This window comes from Lygodium microphyllum, chromosome 2 (assembly GCF_053477565.2).
Source record: "Lygodium microphyllum isolate KBCC chromosome 2, Lygodium_microphyllum_v1.1.10, whole genome shotgun sequence".
Taxonomy (NCBI): Eukaryota; Viridiplantae; Streptophyta; class Polypodiopsida; order Schizaeales; family Lygodiaceae; genus Lygodium; species Lygodium microphyllum.
This window is the reverse complement of record NC_141136.1, coordinates 139,180,334-139,204,819: the sequence shown is the minus strand read 5'-3', so window position 1 is coordinate 139,204,819 and position 24,486 is coordinate 139,180,334. Positions and strand designations below refer to the sequence as shown.

The window sequence follows — 24,486 nt, the reverse complement described above, 5'->3', positions numbered from 1 at the left end:
CATGAAAGAAATGAATCAGCAAAACAATGCATCTAGTAAGTCTTCCAATACTTTGCATACTAGAAGCAAATCACAGTAGAAAGGAAAATCCGATAGCAAGGGACTCAGTAAATCATGTGGTAAGGATGTTGAATGCCATCACTGTGGCAAGAAGGGTCACTTCAAACATGACTGCTATAAACTGAAAAAAGAGAAAGGGAAGGGCAAGAAGACGGATGACAGTAAGGAAGAGAAGAAAGAGAGTCAGCTTGCTAAGAAGAGAAATGTAAAGATTGAAGAGGTGAATGTAGTTAGCCATGAGAGCGATAGTGGGAATGATGTACTTTTTATCTATTCATGTTTTAGTGCACATACTTTGATAGTCGATACGGATGATGACATGTCGACATGGTGTTGTTGATCTTGGGAATAATTATGCATGTGACATTGCATGCATTGACAATGTGTGACCGCAGTTTCAGCATGGATATGTCTTCACTCTTCAGAATGTAAGGCATGTACCACAGCTCAGAAAGAGATTGATTAGTACTGGTCAGCTAGATGATGATGGTTTTTATAGCACCTTTGATTATTGGAAATGGAAGATCTGTAAGGGATTTAGGGTTATTGCTAGAGGTTGCAAAAGTGATACTTTGTATCCACTTCATGTATCTAGTGTGCATGACTATGTTGTTGCCATGACCGAGTAGCCAACTGTTTCCTTGTGGCATGGCTGTTGCCATGACCGAGTAGCCAACTGTTTCCTTGTGGCATGGCTAGTTGGACACATGAGTCAAACATGAATGGTAATACTTTCTCGTTTGTGTTACTTGCCTTGTCTTCATTATGTTGATTTTGAGCCGTGTGATCATTGTGTTTATTGTAAGCATGCGCAAAAATCTCATAAAAAGTCTCTTTCACTGAAATCTTTGTATCTAGAGTTAATGCACTCTGATGTATGTCAGATGCTAGGGTTATCTCTAGGAGGAAAGAAATATTTTGTCACATTTGTCAATGATGCTACACGAAAGTTATGGGTTTACCCTCTTTATAGCAAGGACGAAGTGCTTGACAAGTTTCAAAAATTATTGGCATTGGTAGAGAATTAGATTGATAAGACACTTAAGTGTCTTTGCTCTGAGAACGGTGGGGAGTATGTGTCCAAAGCCTTTCAAGCATTTTGTGACAATAAAGGGATAAAGAGGGAGTTCAATGCCCCTCATAATCCAACCCAAAATGGAGTTGCAGTGCACATGAATCAGACCATACAGGATAAGGTCCATACGATGATGTCTCATTCTTCATTACCCCATGGCTTTTGGGCAAAGGTTGTTATGACAACAATTCATTCAATTAACAGGTCACTAAACAGTTCTTTGGGGGGGAGAGTCCCTCAGGAAGAGTGGCCGGGCAAGCCACCTTCTTATGCTCATTTGCGAGTGTTTGACTGGTAGGCTTTTGTGCACATGTGGAAAGAAGAATGTAGCAAACTAGAACCAAAGTCTTGTAAATGCACATTCCTAGGATATGGTGACAAGGGTGAGACGGGGCATAGACTTTGGGATCTGCGATGATACAATTATTACATTTGGTTTACTATGTTATGGACTATATAAGCTCTAGCTATGGAAAATTTGTGCAAGACACGGCATGTGTATTACAAATTCACAAGCACTTTCAAATGTAAAACTTTGGTATGTGCATTTTGATCATCTGAATTTTGCTAGTTTGTTGTGTGCCTTCACTATCTACTCTTGAGCATTTGAAGAACATGTTTATGAAGGCTGCACATTGGGTAAAATACAATATGCTTCATTTTCAAAAGATGGTTTAGTGAGAGCTATTTTTAAACTACAACTTGTACACAATTATGTTTGTACTCCCATGCAAGCACCCTCTTGGCAACTGTGTACTTTGTGACTTTCATTGATGACTACACCAAGAAAGCACAAATATATAGTTTAAAAGCTAGGTCCAAAGTATTTTATTGATTAAGCAATTTGTTAGCACAATTGAAAATTTGTCAAAATGTCAAGTGGACACTCTCTGTTGAGATTGAGGGGGAGTATATGTTTAAGGAATTTAATCTATATTTGGCTAAACATTAGATGAAACAACAATGTACAATGTCACCTAAACCATAATACAATGATGCAATGATGTATGATTAAGAGTCAAGCTTTACCACATAGTTTCTAGCTTCATGTTGTTTTATGTGCAACCTATGTACTTAAGCACATAGCTCCTGGCTTGAGGTTGTTTTATATGTGGCCTATGTACTTAACAAGTGTCCCACTAAGGTATTGGAGAATATTACTCAATACAAGGCTTGGCATGGCAAAAAGTTATATGTACTCACTTGTGTGTTTTGGGTTACCTAGCTTATGCTTTCGTATTGGCAAGAAGTTGGATGACAAGGCTATGAATTGCATTTTTGTTAAGTACAATAACAAAAGCAAAGATTATACTATCCACATAGTAAGCATATCTTGATCAACTATGATATTGTCTTTGTGGAAAATGTTTTCGAACTTTAGTTTCATGTATTAAAGAGACAATGTATGTTCACATGATATTTATGACACTTTGTTGTCACTTTTCAATGGTGAATAAGTCATATACAATGGCCAATGAGGTAGTCTTCCAATCTACAAAAATTTCTCATGATAACATTGATAAACCTATTTCTAATATAAATGTGAATGATGGACTTCTTGATAAGAGAGTAGAGTGCCAAAAATGGCTAGTGCAAATATTGTGTGATAGTAAGTTGGATGCATTGTTAAGCTAGTCCTACTCATTTGGGCTCACACAATGCCTCATATACATTAGATTATTATGCATTGATTGTTTCTAGCCTATTTAGTGAGGATGAGTCTGTCTATTGAAGAGGCATTAAAAAAAAGAATTGCTACTAAGCAAATTGAGTATGATACTATTATAAAAAATGATACTTATATGTTATCTAATTTACCTCCTTAAGAAGGCTATTGAAACCAAGTGGGTTTATAAGTTGAAGTGCAAACCATATGGCAGTGAGGTGATCGCTGTAAAGCTAGACTTGTGGCAAAGGGTTATGCTCTCCACATTGCGTATATCCACTCTTGCAACCTAAATCCAATAGCATTCCCTTATTCTCTAGGCCTCCTCAACTATTCGGTGTTTTGGTTGAATTGCCCAATCTCTCTCTCTCTCTCTCTCTCTCTCTCTATATATATATATGTATATATATATATGTATATATGTATATGTATATATGTATATATATATGTATATATGTATATATATATATGTATATATATATATATATATGTATGTATATATATATATATATATATGTATGTATATATATATCTATATATCTATATATATATTATATATACATATATGTATATATGTATACAATTCTATGTAAACTTAAGATCCTCTTATATATTCATCATCTCCTTATATTTAAATCATCAAAGTATAATAACCAACTTACGCCTATAAATTACATTGATTTAAGAGAGTTTAAATCAGGACATTAATCCAGTTATTAAATTTATTAAATAAATATTCAAAATTATGATAAATCATCCCTTGCTCCATGCTCTACTTTCTCAATGTTACCTAGCATTATATAAATTTTCCTACTACTTGTCTACATTTTAAAGTCCATACACTTTCCTTACGAAGTTTAATTTGACGTTGGTCTTGTCTTATACTATGTTGGATTAAAGTACAACTCAAAAATTATTTATGGACCACAAACCAAATTATTAGTAGACCACAAACCAATTTATTCAACCACAAACCCTCGATAGGCCAACTTCCAAAATTTGTCACAAACAATGTGTTACATTATCAAAGGAAACATCTATGAAATCTTGAGAAAAATTTGGTAAAGGAAGGTATAGGACCATGCATGAACCTATGTTATACACTTTTGCAAGCCACATGATCAAACGTGACTTGCCTTTGAGATTGTCCTACCATTGTGCAATCACATAACAAATGGACAACTTGACACTTCTATCAAAATAAAATCATGTTGTTGGCTTAATGAATACTTTGAATCACCTAAAACTAAACAATAGTCAAACCAAGGTTTGTACAAAAATTACACTTAGCACATTTTCTTCAAGACAAATTGATAAATCTTAGTTTAATTCCTCCTTGTTCATGGATAAACATGGCTTTTTCCAAAGTGTTGTAGATATCGCTATTATCGCAAGGCTTGTAGAAACCAACATTCACCACATTTCTAAAGGATAATTTGATAAATCCAATTACACTTTGTATTCTTGAATAAAGGGACCATTTTGAAGTGCTAATAATTATAAAATATGGCTAGTTTTAGCCATTATATAAAAGAGTGTGTTGGCCTACCCATTTCAAGTATTTCAAATAGTATTAACTCAATATCAACACGTGTTTGCCTTCCTAACATACCCACTATCATGATGGTTTCTCATGTCAAACTTTGAGGTGCATGACTTTGCATATACTCAATTGTTAAAAATATGACACTATTAATGGAGAGTTGTTGAATTAAGGACTTGAATTTCTATATGATTGTGACTAACAATTTGTTTACCTCTTGCACTAATGAAAACTATATTATCCATCCACATCAGCCTATACATCCTCACGAACTAGTTATGTGGCATTTTGGTTAGATAAGAATACAAACGCGCACATACATACATACATACATACATACATAGAGAGAGAGAGAGAGAGAGAGAGAGAGAGAGAGAGAGAGAGAGTGTGTGTGTGTGTGTGTGTGTGTTTGTGTGTGTGTGTGTAAAATCCATAAATAGATCCTATTGACGAACAATAATTGACGAATGAGGTACCCTTGGTGAAGGAGAGAACTTACTTGCATGAAAGGGCATGAGCACCAATCCAAAAGCTTGTTCCTCACTCTTGCTTTTGAAGGCAAAAGGAGTCTCCAACCATCACTATAGCAAATGCCTTTATGGTTAATGCAAAAAGCCTATATGAAACTACCTTGCACAAGTAGTAGTTAAGAGGAAGATCATAAAGTAATATGTAAGATTAACTAACAAAATTAAGTTATTTAACTACGATATGCATGTAAATAGTAACTAACAATGATATTAGCCGAGTGCAATATATATATATATAGGGTAAGGGGACCGGATTAGGGACATCTACAAACCCCCTGTCAATTCATCTCAAGATGTGGCAGATGGCTATGCCGCCTATGGATATCTACTCGCGAGCCTCCATGAGCACTGGACAAACAAGGAAGTGCAGGGCCTTGCAGGAAATAAGCTTTGCTTTCTTTGTTCGCGTCCAATCACAATTTTCTGCGTAAGAACCAAGAAACACGGGAATTTCTAATTGTAATTCTCCTTGTTCAATCAAAACCCACAAAACTGCATTTGAAACTATGGTACAAAATGCCTAGTAACCCATACATATAAGCTAGCAAAACTTTTACAAGTACTTAGTTACATGTGGTGCTACACATGTTTACCACACCTGTATGCAAGCTCACCAGTTTATATCATTTCATTAAAGAAGTAATGCTACTGCTGATGCATACAGTTCAAGAATAAAGTATATCTAGGGTTTTGATAGCTTAGAGGTCAGACACGTTCCGAAAGTCAGCATCCTTTTGCTGGGGAAGCATACCCACATACAACAGGGGGGTGCTTTCCCCTTCCAAATAGATTTGGGATAAATACATGGATTACCATGGCCTGTCAGTACACAAGCTAATGTAAGCAGAAAATTTTTGAAATTTGATCTGGAAATTGGAAGACATCGTACAGCCCTGAATTGTATCAGCCTCTATCGCTTGCTCCCCATGAAATATACATAGCATTGGTCCTTAGGAAGATATTTGAGCCTCTTGAATTATGAGTAGATCTGAAACAACATAGAAGGCAACATTGAAACGACACACAAGTAGACGCTCAAAGGCAGTGGTACCTAGACATACATTCGAGTTGAGTGAACCTTGAGTAGAGCAATGATTATGTCTGAATACAAAGAACACGAGTTGCCTGAGTTACAGAATGACACACCTGTATGATTCCAAATCAGAATTCTGTAATCTTTTACAATTTCTCTAGGCCAAAACAGGCCAATTTCTTACAGCATTCATGAATGCCGCCACACGCCTTTGATCTTTAAAGAGGCCATCTGCGCCTGTAACACCACTGGAAACATCCACTGCATCTGGCTTAAGGATAGATATGGCTCTTGAAACATTTTCAGGGTTTAGTCCACCAGCTAAGAACCAACGATAGCTGCTAGTAAGGGATAAGGATTTGAGATTCTCCCAATCAAAAGAATGTCCGCTGCAAACAAACCTATTAAGGTTAGCATCTTCACTAAGAATGTTTCATGTAAAGACTGACAAGGCTCTGAAAATATATATTAAAAGTTTTCTTTAGCATTCTCCAGACCTCCCTCCTTGCAGACTGTCCAATAGGATCCAACCAATGTTATCTTCCATAGGCAATGTTGTCTGAACCGCACCATTCTTGTCCACATGCAGAACATAAACTGTCTTCAAGGATGAGGATATTCTAGGACATGATGACCGTGCTCCATCGCCATGAAGCTGAAAGCCATTACAGTAAAATCAACAGAACTTCCTTTCCCCAACCCCTTTCCCCCCTTCTCCCTTCCTTACCCTAGAGACCAAGGTGTCTTCCTGAATTCGAAGCACATAATCCTAGATTAAGGTTTTGGAAAGTATAACCAATATCTTTGCTATTTGCTGATTCTCAGCAGCTTTTTCCAAGCCTCTTCTGTTGTCTTGTAAATTTCAATTGCCATCCTTAAGGCGATAGAAACCGAAAACCCTAGCCTTCTTTCAAACATCCACAATGTATAAGACCACAACCAACAAAAATGAATGGGATGCAAACGTTTATCTCTCAAAATAACCTGAAAATACTAAGATTCTGACTATCTAATCTGCTTATTGGATGCATAAATACAAAGTGTACAAGCATGATGAAGTACTTTCATGATCCACATTATCTATCTCATAAATTTTGTAATATGCACATGGCGTATTTTCTACAATACGTTTGTTCAGAAACAAAGAATATTGACAAAAACAAACACACAAGACACAAAAGCAGCAACATGAAGATGTGTAATAACCTAGGAGTTTTAAAGTTTCAGAATGCACTAGAGCCCCTAGATTAAACTGCTCAAAATGATTCGAGTCTCCAATCCAATGCTTGGCAAAAAGACTTACCATTGTAAGTTATAGCATATAAGAGCACCTTGCCAATTTAATCAGATCCCAAAACACAGGAGTGTAAATGCACATAAAGCTTTTACACATTATATTATGAGGTGCACAATCACTATGCATGGAGTTTATAAAATCTTCTTGTTGGGAAGGGAACATGCAAGGCTAAAGTCTAATGCCAATCACAAAACCATTTTACTTTTAAAGGAAAAATGAATATTTAGGAGTTTAATCCTTGATTAGATGAATAAAGTCAGTAATATCTGTTTCTCTCTCTACACTGCATGCTTCTTCGAGTCTCTCTTTTAGAATCATTCATGCTTAAGCTAAATCCACTCTCCACATTTGCCATTAGAGTAAAAGCTCTTGCCCACCCCAATCCCTAGCACTATCTCAAGATTCAGCAGCAGTACGTAAGCCATCTCATGGGCTACACATTGATGCCCTTTGATCCACAATCGGAGCTCCCTAGTCATTTAAATTGTCATCAAACACACTTGTTGCTTCTAGAGCCCTAGGGCCTAGACACTAAGTGACACTAGGGATATTCATTGTGATTGCCTTGAGCATTGTTGTACTCTCTCTTATTCATTAATACATCACCTCTTGTTTTGTGATTGAGTTATTGTGCATCAATCAATTCTCGCATCATCTCTCTATCAATAGATCACATGATTACTTCACACCTAGGCCAACAATGGTATTGGAGCCACTTACCACCATTGCCATCGCTTGCAACTACCTCCCATGCAGCCATTGCCATTGGGCGCCACACAACGGCCAGCTTCCACCTAAAGGCATTACCTTCGCACTCGCTTTTGTTGCTTCAACTAAGTGGTCCCCGACAGTTGCACATCACCATGCTGCCATTGTCACCACCACTTAGTCTCATCATTCATATCCAACACACCAAGAGCTGGTCCTTCACCACAAGCTTTCTTCATTGGAAAAGAGTTTCAGCTGCCATTAATTGCAAGAAGGTGCCACACCAAGAGCTGGTCCTTCACCACAAGCTTTCTTCACTGGCAACAAGCTTCACAATTGCTGCTGCCATTAATTGCAAGGAGGTGCCCACCCTACCAAGGGCTGCCATTGTAACCACTTTCAACACCAATATCCATGCATCTTCCGAGAAGTATTGTGTCAGCCTTCTACACTGATTGCTGCCGCCTATGCATTATAGCTGCCTACTGCCTAATGGCAACATCACCTAGGAGGCACGTCTACAATTCCTCCACCACACAAACAAGTTATGTGAGTGTTGCTGTTGTGTAGAGTTACCTCTTCTTGCTGCCTTGTTCAGCTGCCCCTATGGCAAACTCTTATTGCCTTGGTCACGCCAATAACTGCCACTCCTAGTCCTGTGTCTTGCACTCATCACCACCCTATTCATGTCTCATCGCCACCTTCATCACAAACAGTTGTGACAGCCCCTACAATGTCTCTACTGCCTCTTTCCATGTCAATCACATCAAATCTACCACCTCTCTTCATGCAAGCCAACAAAATAATTTTCTCCAAGGCTTATCAAAATTCATTATTTTACTCCAACCACAGCTGCTCTTCACCTGCCAACCCCCAACTAAGCATAGACTGCGCAAATATTGGGGATTTCTTCAGATTCACCAATCTAATCCAAATCTCATTTAAAAAATTCCGCAATTCTCATTAATTTCCCCAAACTTATCATCAAATTGAAGAAATTCAATCTCGATCATTGACAAATTTGGGCCCTTCCATCAAATTGATCAAATTTCGCCCAAATATCACCAATGAATTTAGGGCTTTTCAAGCATTTGGGCATTCTTCTTCAAAATTGAGGCCCAATTCATCCTTAGGCATGACATTCAATATCATCCACTAAAATTTTCACAAAAATTCTTCAAGTTTCTCTTCAATTTCCTAGTAAATTTGGTGCTTTTTGCTGTTTAAGTTCAGTATTGGCCAAATTTCTTCAAAATTTTTGGGCCTTCTTTGAAATTTGGCCCTTGATTCGGGCAATTGTTCTTCACCCGCTTTGATGGAGATGGAAAATGCCCCAAATTCATTGATTTGCTGGTCCCTCCACTTGAATTTGACTGAAAATAGCTTTAGCCCTATTGAATCCAAGACTTGGAGCTTCCAATTTCAGGCACGCTTCCTGAAGCTATTGCTAAACCCTGATTTCTGCTCTACAGATTGGGGTTTATAGCACAGAAACCTGAAATTTCTCAATCTTTCTTCGGAACAAGGTTGTAGAAAGGCTCGGAGATGAGAGAGAATACTGAGGGGAGAGAAAATTCAGACTTTTTCACAAAGAGCTAAAGAAAATCAGTCATTTATTGCCGCTACCTTGTCTCAACAGCCTATAGATGTTGTCCCCTTTTGTTGGGAACCCTCTCCTTGCTGTCACCCGCAATAAATGCAGCCGCCAGCAGCCCAAATATTGTTGACTGCAGCTTGGGGGTCCCCAGGAGCTGTCGCCTACAGCCAACCTGCTCTTGCTAGAAAATGGAGGAAAAACAGTCCCAATCAGCTCCAACAGCTCCCCACGATTCAAAATAGTAGAATGGTCACATTTCTCCTCTTCTTCAGCCTCCCACCAGCCTTCATGGGCAAGTTTGCCAAATGGAAACCTTCCCAAATAGTTTTTCTAGTATTATCCATATTTAAATATTAAATTTCAGTCTTTAAATACTAAAAATTGATCTAATAATTATTTCAATGTCCAAAAAAATAATTTGTTTGGCCAAAAAATTATAATTAAATTGGCTAGGCAACTTCCATTCCCAAGTATCTTTGCGCCATCTTTGACCATCAGATTGGCGTTAGGTACCATTAAACACCACTTCTCTAGTGTCACCAATTAACACTTATGGCCAAATGAATGACCTAGGCTTACAACTTGTTAGCAATCAGCTCACTACCATGTTAGCAGTGCCACGTGGTAGTTTTGCCACGTGGCAGCAGTCGGACTCTCTGTGCAGTCGACTACAGACGCGACTGCATTAAATGCAATTGACCTGCCTATTTTGGGCATTGGGCATTTTTCGAGGCATTCTTTTCAGCCTTTTGAAGGTTGAGTTTTGAGCAAACTTCAACACTTATATTTGACAGATTTCAGCCTGCTGGTGATAGAGACAGCACTCAGGGTTGACGGAGATCAAGGTCCTTAGGGAGGAGACATGCGCAGATATTCTCTCTGCATCCTTATACATCATTCTTTACTTCAAATTTTTTGCATTTCACTGTCTCTTTCTTTCTCTCTTTTCTCTCTGTGTTCACTCTTTGTCACGGTCATTCGCTTCCGCATTGCTTCACTCTGTCATGGTATCAAAGCATTGAAGGACTTGGTGGACCTATCTGACGAGGAGTTTTCAGCACGACACAAGACTGTGTTTCCAGCGTTCAAGTGCGAGTAGGTGGGCTATACATCAGAACAAGGCTGAGGCTCAAGAGTGGATCATGGATGGTGGTGCCTCATGGCACATGACTTCTTCGACAGTAGGTATTGCTCATTTGCGACCCTCGTATAGGCAAATTCTCATAACAGATAGCTCTTGTGTCTATAGCTGCTCGGGATGAGATGCAACTGATTCCAGATGGACGTGGTGGTACCCACACTTTCGAGATGTTGCATGTGCCAGGTTTAGGATATCATTTACTTTTGGTACATAAGATTTGTTCTCTTGGTCTCTTGGTGGAGCTTGACAGTGATGTTGTTCATGTTCTTGATTGTGGATCAAGGAAGGTTTTCTCTTCCAGGTATCAGGAGAATGGCGTCTACAAATTGAATTCTTTTTCTGCTCTTACCTCTCTTCTTCTTACCTCTCAGACATAGTCCGAGCAATGGCATGCTCGGTTTGGCCACCTAAACTATGAGTACCTTTGAAAGGCATCGTGCAGATTGCTTATTCGAGGTTTGCCGGACATAGTGGTGAGCTAGCAACCATATGTCTCCTACATTCATGGAAAGCAGTATAGGGATGCGATTCCCAACAAAGCTTCGAGGCGGTCTACTTCATCTATGGAGCTTGCATCTAGAGATCTTTGTGGCCCGATAAGGAATGAGTCCCTAAAGGGAAGCTTATACTTTATGTTGATCGTAGATGACTATAGCAGGATGACATGGGCCTACTTCTTAACGTTGAAGCCAGAGGTTTTCTTCCACTTCAAGGATTGGCTTCTCTTCGAGGAGAACCGATCTGGCCGGAGATTGAAGACCTTGCGATCGGACAAGGGTGGTGAGTTTGTTTCTAATGAGTTTGCTCATTTTTGTGCAGATAGGGGCATTCACCAAGAGTTTGCTAATACCAACACTTCTCAAGAGAATGGCATTTTGGAGTGAAAGAACCGAAGTGTGATCGAGATGGCACCCACCGTGATGAAGCACTGACAGACACCTCAGTTTCTGTGGGCCGAGGCAATGGCTACAGTAGTCCACATCCTAAATCCATCTCCCACTTCGGCCGTTGACAGGATGACACCTTTTGAGGCTTACTTTGGGATTAAGCCTAATGTATCTTATTTCAGGATCTTTGGGTGTGACGCCTATGTGCACATCCTGAAGACGGAGTGTAATAAGTTTGAGGCGGCTTCCTAACAACAGGTCTTTGTTGGCTACAGCTCCCAGTCCCAAGATTATCGCTTGTATTGTCTCGTGAAACGGGATGTCTACACAAGTCGAGATGTGCGGTTCGTGGAAGTTCCGGCCACAAAAGGGGGTGAGAAGCACCCTGTACTTGGAGATCCACGGGACAGTTGGGATCCCAAGACAATACCTTTGGAGTCCGAGCCTCTTGATGGCGATTCTTCTTCAAATTCCGAGTCCTCTCTTCCACCGACCACTCCCGTGGAGACCCCACCAGTGGATGTACCCGAGTCTTCAATAGATGGAGAACGCAGAGGAGAGATTCAGCCTCCTCCTCGTTGGGCCCGTGACACCCTTCGAAATTCAGGGATCGAGGGGGTCCTTGGAGTGGGAACCGCAAGATGGACTGCAGAGATGACATCGGCACCAAGCATATACTACGAAGCTTGTTTGCTCTAACTATTGTTTGATGTCTCATGTTTTGTAGGATAGAGAGCCTACATCAGTAAAGGAGGCTTTACAGTCTGATCATTGTCAAAAGGCGATGAAACCTGAGTTGGAGGCTATTGAGCAGAATGGCACTTGGTTCCTTGTGCCTTGTCCCTCTCATAAGAAGGTGATTGGTGTCAAATGGATCTTCAAGACCAAGTACCATAGTGATGGCTCTTTGGACAAGCACAATGCTCGCCTTGTTACTAAAGGTTTTGCACAACGCCCAGGTGTTGACTTCCATGATACTTTTGCTCCTACAGCTCGCATTGCAACTATTCATGCTACTCTTGCCTTGGCTGGCCATAGAAGATGACCTGTTTTTCAGTTGGATGTCAAGTCGGCCTTCTTGAATGGTGATTTGAGGAAGGAGATCTATGTAGAGCAATCTCCTAGATTTGGTTCTTCAGATGGACAATTTTATAGGTTAAAGAAGGCCTTGTATGGCCTAAAGCAGGCTCCACGTGCTTGGAACGAGATTGACTTGTTTCTCTAAGCCAAGTTGGGATATCAGCATTCTAGGGCCGATCCGCAGCTTCATGTGCACACTTCTAAGGGAGGTCATGTGTTGTTTGTTTTGTATGTGGATGACTTGATTATTGCTAGTGCTCATACCCAGAAGGTCGAAGAGAGAAAGGCAGCCCTACATCAAAAGATCGAGATGACTGATTTAGGACTTCTCCATTTCTTTTTGGGCCAAGAGATTTGTCAATCTCAGAGGGGGATTTTCATCTCTCAACAAAGATATATTCAGGAGCTCTTAGAGACTTTTGAGATATAGGATTGTCGGTCCATTTCTACTCGTATGGATCCGAACTAGAAGACCACTTCACTCGCGAATTTTCCTTTGGCAGATGCTACTTACTATCATCAGTTGATTGGCTCATTGATTTGGCTCCTCAACACACGGGTTGATCTATGTTTTGTTGTATATCTCTCGACTGGGTTCATGAGTGTGTCTCAACAGGTGCATTGGCAGGCTACTCAGAGGATATTATGATATCTGAGAGGGACCTCCGACTTAGGGATTCATTATCTAGTAGGTAAGGTGCTTCTGATCTTGTTCTTACAGGTTGGAGTGATTCAGATTGGTGGGTTAGCAATGTGGATCACAGGCCGTCCACTACATGTTATTGTTTTACCTTGGGGGCTGGTGCTATCTCTTGGAGTAGTAAGAAGCAGCCCATGGTAGCCCTATCTTCGACTAAGACAGGGTATCATGCAGTGTCTTCTACCACATGTAAGGTTGTGTGGCTTTAGCGGTTGTTGGGGAAGCTTGGTTGCCCCCAGACTCGTCCTACTATCTTGCAGTGCAACAATGAGAGTTGCATTGCCTTGGCACAAAATCCCGTATTCCGTGCCCAAATAAAGCACATAGAGATCCAATATCACTTCATCACGGAGAAGCTTCTCGATGTGACCATTGATGTGGAATACTATAAGACTAAAGATAATCTTGCAGATTTGTTTACGAAGGCACTTCTCCAAGCTTTACTTCATCGACATTCTAGATCTCTACATCTGCTGCCTTGTCTAGGATCTGAGAGGGGATATCATAATGATGGCTCTTTGGACAAGCACAAGACTCGCCTTGTTGCTAAAGGTTTTGCACAGTGCCCCAGTGTTGATTTCCATGATAGTTTTGCCCCTATTCCTTGCATGGCGACTATTCATGTTGTTCTTGCCTTGGCAGGTCATAGGAGATGGCATGTCTTTCAATTGGATGTGAAGTTTTGAAGGAGGAGATCTATGTCGAGTAGCCTCCTGACTTTGGTTCCTCAAATGGGAAGGTTTATAGGTTGAATAAGGCCTTGTATGGCCTAAAGCAGGCTCTGCGTGCTTGGAACGAGAAGATTGATTTGTTTCTCTATGCCAAGTTGGGATATCGGCGCTCTGGGGCCGATCCACAGCTTTATGTGCACACTTCCGAGATTGGTCGTGTGTTGTTTTTTTTGTATGTTGATAACTTGATTGTTATAGGTGATCATGCCCAAAGGTAGACGAGACGAAGGCAGCCCTACATCAAAGTTCGAGATGATGGATTTAGGACTTCTCCATTTCTTTTTGGGCCATTTTATCAAACTCAGAGGGGGGGGTTAATCTCTCAGCACAGATATGTATAGGAGCTCTTGGTGACTTTTGCGATGGAGGATAATCAATCCATTTTTACTCCTATGGATCCGAATTGGAAGGCCTCTTCACATGCAGATTCTCTTTTGGCAAATGCTACCCACTACTGTCAACTGATTGGATCATTGATTTGGCTCCTCAACACACGGGTTGATCTATGTTTTGTTGTAGGTCTCTTGGCCGGGTTTATAAGTGCACCTCAGCAGGTGCATTAGCAAGCTGCTCAAAAGATGCTTCAGTTTCTGAAGGGGGCCTCTGACCTCGAGATTTCCTATCTAGCAAGTACAGGTGCTTTTGATCTTGTTCTTGCATGTTGGAGTAATTCAGATTGGACTGGCGACGTGGACCAACGGCGGTCTACTATAGGTTATTGTTTTACCTTAGGTGTTGGTGCTATCTCTTGGAGTACCAAGAAGTAGCCCATGGTTACCCTATCTTTGACTAAGGCAGAGTATTGGACTGCATCTTCTACCACATGTGAGACTGTGGCTTTTGGCGGTTGTTGGAGGAGCTTGGCTGCCCCCCAACTCATCCTACTATCTTGCGGTACGACAATGAGAATTGCATTGCCTTGGCACGGAATCCCATCTTCCATGCCCGGACGAAGCACATAGAGATCTAGTATCACTTTATCAAGGAGAAGCTTATGGATGAGACCATCAATGTGGAATATTATAAGACTAAAGACAATCTTGCAAATTTGTTTACGAAGGCACTTCCCCAAGCTTTACTTCACCAATACTCCAAATCCCTCCATCTGCTGCCTTGTCCAAGATCTGAAAGGGGGTGTTGAGAGTCATTTCCTGGACACGGCCACGTTAGCAGTGCCACGTGGCAGCAGTCGGACAGTCCAACTACAGTCGGCTACATTTAATGCAGTTGACTTGATCATTTATTGATTTATTTACAGCCTATAAATAGACTGAGTTTTCAACAGTCTACGCATTGTCTCTAACGGATTTCAGCCTACTAACTGTGGAGATTACTCTTAGGACTGACGGAGATTTCCCTGCATCAATCCTCATGGATCCATTACAGTTCCACACTACGAACTTCAAGTATCTCTCATAGGCCGTGCCCCGGCATTGGCACCTGTGTGTGATAATGATGCGTCTATCTCTGTATATTGCCCATTTGCTCACCTTACGAGCCTCCATAATCTACGATAATAATAATAATAATGATGCGTCTATCTCTGTATATTGCCCATTTGCTCACCTTATGAGCCTCCATAATCTATGGCATGTGTTCCCTATGGGTAGGCTACTTGGGTGGGCATGAGAGCATCCTCAAGATAGACTTTTTCTCCTTTAAGAACTTTTCTTTTGGAGAGGACGGCTCGTCATGACTCCAAGTCAGCCCATTTGTGGATAAGGAGCCAATTCTCTTCTAGATCTTTCCCTACACACCATGCGCTTTCCACAATGAAGGACTCCTTTACTCCCATTTTTCAATATATACTCTTGGCATCTTCTAGAGGGTTGTCTCCCTCTTTTTATCCAACCACCCAAATGTACAGAGCTCTAATTTTTCTTCTCTTCTCCTCTTCAAGTGCTACATTCACGAGCTCTTCCTTCTTTGTTGGCATCTTCTTTGCCACTTAGACCCATTTGGAGTTTCCAACTACTTCAACTTGTACTTGTTTCAACTATGATTGCCCATGTATTGATCTCCTTCGTCATATGTATCTTTAGCCCATTTATTTCAGTTTGTAAATTGTTGGGAATTTTGCTTCACTAGTTTTCCCTTCCTCCTTCTTAAGGAGACTCCTTCTTAAGGAGATCAAGCTAGTTCCAATAGTAGTCTCATGTCGAAGTTCTCCAATCACCCTATTTCTTTCTTGGAGAGAGGTTTCAATGTCTACCTTCCAAGAGATGGAATGTGCTATAATCTACTCGTATATTTCGTTCTTCCATTATTGCACTTGCTTAGCCATCTCCTCCCCAATTTGTTATATAGCCTCATCACACATTGTTACCATCATCTCTTTTACATTTCCCATATCCTACTCATGCATTTTGCATACAACTTGGAGTAGCTCCATGCCCTTCTTCACATGAGAATCCGTCACTTTATTAATGCTACTCCAAATAACCAAGTATTTCTCACTCATTCCCTTTTGTGCGGCTCTTAGATGGTAAGGATACCTTGCTTTTCTTAAGGAACCCCGTCATATCTTTGAAATCTACACCATCTTTGACCATCAAATTGGCATTAGGTACCATTAAACACCACTTCTCTGGCATCACCAACTAACACTTATGGCCAAATGAATGACCTAGGCCAACAACTGGCACCAAATACCACCAAGTACTTATGCAGCATAACTTATAGAAACTTTTGCCTTTGACACCTCGTGATTTCCTTCAATCTCGAACTCGTAAATTTACTCTAACCCCAATTACACCTCACATGTGCAACATTTACTTAACCATGTGATTAAAAATTAATCCACATGTTAAGTGCGGTTTCAAAAATACATATCCTCATGACAACAGCAAACACTAAGAAGAGGAGAAACTTAAATGAACAAGATGATGAAGAATTGAAATAATGAAGTGTATCTAATACAAGGGTGTCATAGCACGAAAGATACCTTGGAGCACGGAGACTACCGAAGAAGCCTTTGAGAAGAGGAGCTTTTGAATCTACAAATGCAAGGATGAAGACAAGTGCCTCGAGCAAGGAGACAACCGTCTGCATTTGCAAACGCAAGCCTAGTGAGCTGACCTAAGCAGCTAGATGTGATGCTAGGTGGTGAGGATGAGCCAGAATTTGAAAATGCAAAGAAAGAGAGCCTCTAATGATGACGATGCCACCTGGAGGTGTGACACCAAATGATGGAGAAGCTACCAAAATGCAAAACGCAAACAGTAGAACGCAACAATAGAAGGTGACAATAGAATGCTACAGTAGAACACAGCAATAGAACACCAAGTGGAGATGGTGGATGGAGAGAGAGAGAGAGAGAGAGAGAGAGATGATGATAATGATGATGATCTCATGAAAAAAAGTGAGGTGAGTGGTGAGGAATGAATGGGTGGTGTCAAATATATAGACACAAACAATCTCGAGTCTTGCCCAATGAAGTCTTGAGTGGCGCTTCCACTCTCTTAGCAAGCCCTAGAAAGCCTTTTTGGGAGTGGAAACAAAAACCAAAAATAAAAATGAAGAAGGGAAATTATATGGAATGACGTGGTTTCTCAATATCCCCTCTCAAGCCCAAAAAGAAGCACAAAAAGAGAAGTGAGGTGAAGAGAAGAAGATCCACCGTATAATCTGAGAATGCCACCTAAAAGGAGACGTGTGAAGATAGTCAAGTGTCCGGATGAGCAGTAGAACCCAAAATACAACCCTAGGTGAGAAGCCACTAGCTCCGTTACACCATGCTAGAAGGAATACGAAGGCCTAGTCATAAAGTCGATGCTGCAAATCCAAGGGCCTTGATTGAAGATAGATTCTCTAGATGTTGGGTTTCAGTGGAGGTAAAACTGCTCGAAAGAGAGCCAAACCTCAAAAGTAAAAGATAGTGGGTAAAGAACCTCGATAATAGTAGGGCCCCCCTTTGAAACTGCAAAAGTAGGAGTTCCCCTCTAAAGCTGAAGAAAAAGAAGATAACCCCACGAAGAGCGAATGAAGAGAATCCCCCTCTGTATCCCCCTCTAACAAAGATAGGGATTCCAACTCATGGATCACGGACCCCGAGGTATCTGATGAAGAAGAAAGTACTGCCAATCATGCAAAAGAATGTAGCCGAGGCTTGAAAGGAATAAAAGCCGAAGAACACCTAGAGATGTCTTCTGAAACCTAAGTAAAAGAGCGTAGGATAAGATGTGACTCAAGGTGAGCCAAGGGATGGGAACAATCGCAAGCTCTCAATGAAGTGGACTGTAGAAGCTGTTGGATACGAAAATGGGTAGGGGAAACTTCCGTGTAATGTGGTCGTCTTCAGGACCGATCATCTCGTGAGGTCTTAGAGAATCTGGCCACTCATGAGGACTTAGTGTGCATCAAATGCATCTTATTGCCTTGAGTGTAGTAAGCTAAGAGCCAATGTAAAACAATCTCTGTGGCCTAGAAAGGAGAGGTAGCACAAGGAGTAACTGGGCACATGCATATACTCCGATGGTGTAGGGAGCAAAGGTCAATGTGAACAATCTTGGAGGATGTGACCGTTCTTGCCGTAATAGGAGTACCTAGTAGACAGGCTATCTATCACTAGAGACACCATGGTATGGAAGTGGCAACCTATAAAAGGAAGGGTGGGAGTGAGAAGAAGGATATCTACCCGTGACACAACTGAAGTAGAGTAATAATCAAATGTTGATGCCGAACCGGCAGTCTATCTTTGTTTGCTCCGATGCAAAGGATCTTTACGGCTCACTACACACCTCTGGCTCTGATACCATGTCAAGAAATGACTAAGCAACCAAAGAGATAGTAGGGTTTTCAAGGAGAAACATAGTGTGTGGATGGCAAACTCTGAGAAGAGAAGAGAAACTTGGATATACAAGATGATGATGAACTGAAATAATGAAGTGAATCTGATACAAGGGTATCATAGCACAAAAGATGCCCTGGAGCAAGGAGACTGTCAAAGAAGCCTCTGAATCTGCAAATGCAAAGATAATGAAATGTCGCTTGGGGCAGGAAGACTATCATCGAAGAGAAGCCTTTGAATTTGCAAACGCAGGGATGAAGACTCGTACCTGGAGTAGGGAGACAGCCGAAGAAGCCTCCAAGTTTGCAAACGTAGGCCTAATGAGCTAACACCAGCAGCTGAATGTGACGCTAGGTGGTAAGAATGAGCCACAAGCTGAAAACACAAATGAAGATGGCCGTTGATAATGATGGCACCAATTGGAGGTGTGATGCCAAATGATGGAGAAGCCACTAAAATGTAAAACACAAACAATAGAACGCAACAATAGAATGGAAATGGTGGATGGGGGGGGGGAGAGAGAGAGAGAGAGAGAGATGGTAATTTCATGAAAAGAAGTGAGGTAAGCCATAAGAAATGAATGGGTGGTGCTGAATATATAGGCACAAACAGTCTCAAGTCTCACCTATTGAAGTCTCTCGAATGGTGCTCTAACTCTCTTGAAAGGCCTTTGAAAGCCTTTTTGGGGCTACAAAGGGAAACCAAAAATGGAAATGAAAAACAGAAACTATACGGAATGATGTAGTTTCTCAACAAATAGCTCCTGTAGAAGAATCCTCGATACAAACAACTTGCTTAATGAAGACAACTGGAGTATCAAGCCTAGTAAGGCCATAAATAGAGAGGAGTGGAAAGCCCAATTCCAAAACATAAAGGGCCTGTGAAAGGGAGCTCGAGGGCGATCGGGAAACAAAGGCAAAGTGCCAACACCACAAATAGGTACCAATACAATGTCAAAACAATGATTGAACCCTCAAAAGGACATAGATCCTACAAATAATCACCTCTTGGAGTCATATGACTAGAAGCTCCACTATCGACCAGCTAAAGCCTCGCAGAAGACGACAACCACTGGAGAAGGCTCCTCAAACTCAACAATACGAAGAAACATTGACTCATGAGTAACCACTGGAGTAGAGATAGAAGACTTGGATGTTTTAGCTCCATTCTTCGCTCTTGGACGAAGGTGAGGGTACTTCTTACAACACTTCTCCTTTGGATGTGTTTCCTTCTCACAATATGGGCATTTAGGCTTCTCCAAGTTTAAGTTGGAGCCTGAAGAACTCTCCTGTCATTTAGCCTTTAACTTCCCTTTCTTCTTCTTCCCCCCTCCCGAACCTGCAACAAAAGCTTTGGAAAGGAATCCACTAGCAACCTCTTGGACACCCTCATCATGCTCCAAAACAAGCAAAGCAAGCTCCTCCTATAGAAGCTTCTCACGGATCCTCGATGTAAGAAGGTTGGTGTAGAAGACATGAAACTAGAGAGATGGCAGCTAAGTCAAAAGAATCATGGCCATGTCCTTTAAATAGATTATCTTGCCAAGGAATGCAAGCCCATTCCTCATATCCTCCAACCAATTGATGTGGTCCTTTTGCGCGGAAGAGTCATCAACAGTGAGCATTCGTAATTTCTTCTCAAGAGTAACCTACTGGGCAAATATCTTCTAATGGTACAAAGAAGCAAGCTTTGTTCACACCTCTGCAACTTTCCACAACCTACAAACATGCACTACAACAGAATCTTGTAGACTCATAAAGAGGAAAGATCGAGCTCTGCAATTGAGCCGATCCCATAAGGTCGCATGATCCATCAATGATCCTACTGTCAGATCTTTCACCAAATGGGGAATAGGCTCTACCTTACACAACCAAAGCAAGTAGTTTAAACCATCAAGCCAATTTTCTTTGGGCAAAGAAGGGAGTGCGAGCACCTGTATGGAGGGTGCCATAGATGGCATTTTGAGGCCAGTAGAACTTTTGGAAAACATGGATAGAATGGGGAGGAGAGGGATCCCGCACAAATGGGCTAGGTGACCTCCGTCTTTCTTCACAATCATTGTCGCGTGGTATTTCCAAATGCTCTTTGTGATGATCTCACTACCGTTCAGAGGAGTGGTCAAAATGCTCCTCATTTGTATCATCAAGACCTTGAAATTGGTGTTAAGACTTATTCAATAATCTGCAAGAGAATCACTCGTAAAACCTCGAACAATGGAAAGCAGCTACAAGATCATGAAGGATTCAATGTAGATGGTCTACTTAAAGAAAAATGACTTTCACCTGCACACAAAATGCTACATTTGCTGTAAATGAGGATGCAAAAACCTATCACCTAATGATTTGGTCAGTCACCTACTCCACAGAAGTATATGTTTGCTGATATAGACAATAATTGGCAGAAAAACGCAAGAAATAGGGGAAAAAAGTAGGCCATCTTCAAGAGAGTTGGCTACATAGCAACAAAACGTAGATGGTAGTGTTCGAAGCAATTTGGAATGGTCACCTCCACTCTAGAATGGTCGCCTCAGCTATAGAAGGGTTGTTGCAACTCCACACAACTCTCTCTTCTCGTTTGGCGATGATACCATGTGAGTGCCCAATGGAAGGGAACACGAACACATAGACAAAGAAACAAAGAGAGAGTCAAGAAAAGAATAAAGAAATCTACATTGAACAAGGAACAAATGCTGAACACAGAAGGACTGATGCATGAAGCCCACAACATCAGTGAGAGCACTAGATCGAGCTAATGATGACACCAACACTGAAGACAAAGGAGAAGATTGAAGTCAACGTGTGCACCTCAAAACCTACAAGGGAAGAATGAAAGATGATCTACCAAGTGAATAAGGGAGTCTATAAATAGCCAACTGCCCCTAAATCTGGCCAACCTCCATCCCAGGCCCTAAAAATGGGTTGACCAATATCTAATGCTAGGAAAAATGTCAAACGTGCACAAAAAATCCCTAACAAATATGGACAATGTCCGATAAGTGAAGGCAAACTAGTAAATGCAAAAACTACCCAAGAAATGCACACAAAAGCCCGACTAGAAGGAAAAATGCACAAAAAGGCAATGAAACGGTTACTCTAGAATGAGCTACTCCATCAAAACAAGTGACAGCCAAAGCTTCTAAAGTCCTCGTTTGACTCAAACTGAGACTCACAGGTAGGAGATGACAAGGCATGACAATCATGATTGCTAACAAGTTTTGCAATAATGTAAATCTGAGCCCTGGAGACAAGTCTAGGCCAATTCAAGAGCAAGGCACATGGGAATCACTTGCATTAAGAGAGTGCTAGTTTATAACAGCAAGTCAATTGTGATTGTACAAGCTTCGAATAATGATAAAGAAATAAGGGACGCAACCTTTAGGGCCTATCATTTGTCATCTACCATGCAAGAGCGTTCTAGCTCTCCTATTCAATGAGTATTTTGTTTATTTGCTGAATTATTTTATATCTGTGCAAGTTATTTTATGATCATTGCCCTTTAGACTAGTTTCGAAGGTCGGTTTCAACATCTATTTGCATCCTTCTATGCTTGGCTGCCCATTATAAGCGGCCATTGTGTTAGATGGATGTAAAAACACCTTTTTGAATGCTATTCTAGAAGAAGTCCATGTTGCTCAACCACCTAGCTTCACTATACTTGGCCATGACAACAAGGTGTTTCGCTTGAATATATTAGCAATCATGTTTGTCATGCATAGTCGTCATCTGCCTGTGAACCTCCATCTAAGTCAAACAGAGACATTAGGAGCTCTAGCATTCAATCTAACATGTGTTTTGACAAAGGAGGCAGCTCTTTCTAGAGCATGCATTTCACTCCATTTCATTTTAAGTGAGTGTCACGTGTGTTCACACAGTAAAGTGCATAGTTTCCAGCTTTTCCAATAGTCAAGTGCCCGGATATTTGCAATTGAAGCAAGGCAACCTGTTCGCCAGCTGATGTCAGCATTTTCACTCCTCAAGCAGGCTGGTTGGCTAGTTTATGACTGGCTGACTGCATTATTTTATTGCCCAGCTGCTGGTTGGCCACTTTTGGCTATCTATAGCTGTCGCCCAATTTGGGGCAGATCATTCAGACATTCTGTCTTGTGCGTTTTCACACACTCTGACATACACTAGTGCTGCCATCCATCATCAGCCTGATCGGGTCCCCTCACTAACACCTTGGGCTGCGTGCAAGGATTGATCAATCCTCCTTGTATTCAGCTTTCTTCAAAGTTCAGTGAGAGTTTTCTTCTTCCATTGCAGTCCTTCTCTTCCCTTCTTTAAAAGCATATGCACAAAGGGTGACAACTCTTACGGATGACCTATGACAGCACCAGCTAACCTATAATTGACTATTTAGCACCATACACAACATCCTTTTTTAAAACTCCTCTTTGGCCCATCATATACAATCTTCTACTTCGTGAGTCAGTCAGGACCTTGTGCCTAGCACCACAGTACATAGCAACGACTTACAGAAAAGATAACTTGTTTCGCATTTTTCATGTCTTAAGATAATCAGTCGCACATCCTACCTGAGCAATACCAATATCTGCAAATTTGCAGCAGCTGTTGATGGTGTCTGCATCTTCATCCACAAAGACAGCTACAGGTTGTGCATTGTTCCTTCTTACAGCATGTGCGATCTCCTTGGCAGTATCCATGTCGATTGATCTTTTAGACTTTGGCCATAGAATCATTCCAACATAGTTAGCGCCTGCTTCGGTGGCCATTATGGCATCTTTAATGTTGGTGACTCCACATATCTTGACGAGAGGCACCTTTTCAGTATCACTTGCATCCGTCAATGTAACAGGCTTGGCCTGTATTTCTCGCAAGCACGCTTGAGTAGTAAGACTAACGCGCGGGACTCGGAGATGCTGCACACCCTGTGCTGCCCGATTCCTGAGCAAAATCCATCACAGGCACGGAGCTTTTTATAGGAATCGTGGTAAAGCAGACACCTGCAGGCACAGCACGGAGCGGCCATGCGCGCCAGATCCACTGTCAAATGAATTGCGACATCTGCCGGAGAGATGAGACTTTACCTGGAGTCCGGACAGACGGCATACCGAGGAGAAAATGAGATACTGGAGCTCCTCATCATTTATTGGTAGGCTCCGAAACGAAGCGAAACAAAAGCCATATGCGTATTTAAAGTCGCCCATAAGCGGCTAGCCACATGCTAAGGGCCGGGTCGCACCATGGGGTTCACAAAACCCTACCTTAGCACTCCAAGCAGTTGTGAAAAATTAAGTTTTATTGAAAGGTTAGTGGGGTTAAGGAAGATGATTGGTTGGGTTAAAGAAAATGATGAAAAGCTTTTGTCGTCCTCCACAAGTCGAAAGGGAAGTAAAAATGCAAATGCTTTCTCGTACCCCGAGCGCGACACAGCTCCAAGGTTTTGAAGCTTCAAGCATGCTTATGTAAATCATTTTATTTATTATTTCTTGTCATAATATGAAACTCACATTACGAAAATTTTGGAGAAAAAGAAGGTTCACAACCATAGCCCATAAACAATAACCATAATTTTTTGCAACAGAGAGCAAACCTATTCAAACAAAGGCTGCTAAGAAAATCTAAGGATGGTCGAAGTGTGTTGCTCAATAAGGAAATTCGATGCTTGAGGAAAATGAAAATGTAAGGG

At 41.2% G+C, this 24,486-nt stretch overlaps 1 protein-coding gene across 1 annotated transcript; it reads right to left on the bottom strand.

The window, feature by feature from the left end:
- Positions 1-5,365: 5,365 nt before the first annotated feature.
- LOC148040390 (N-(5'-phosphoribosyl)anthranilate isomerase 1, chloroplastic-like) lies at positions 5,366-24,011 on the bottom strand. The gene is made up of 5 exons (XM_087699100.1): positions 23,885-24,011; positions 23,372-23,741; positions 6,405-6,562; positions 6,021-6,296; positions 5,366-5,862 (listed from the first exon to the last, which is right to left on the bottom strand). The coding sequence occupies exons 1-4, from the start codon at positions 23,941-23,943 to the stop codon at positions 6,065-6,067; spliced, it is 819 nt and encodes a 272-aa protein (XP_087555226.1). The 5' UTR covers positions 23,944-24,011; the 3' UTR covers positions 5,366-5,862; positions 6,021-6,064.
- Positions 24,012-24,486: the final 475 nt, after the last annotated feature.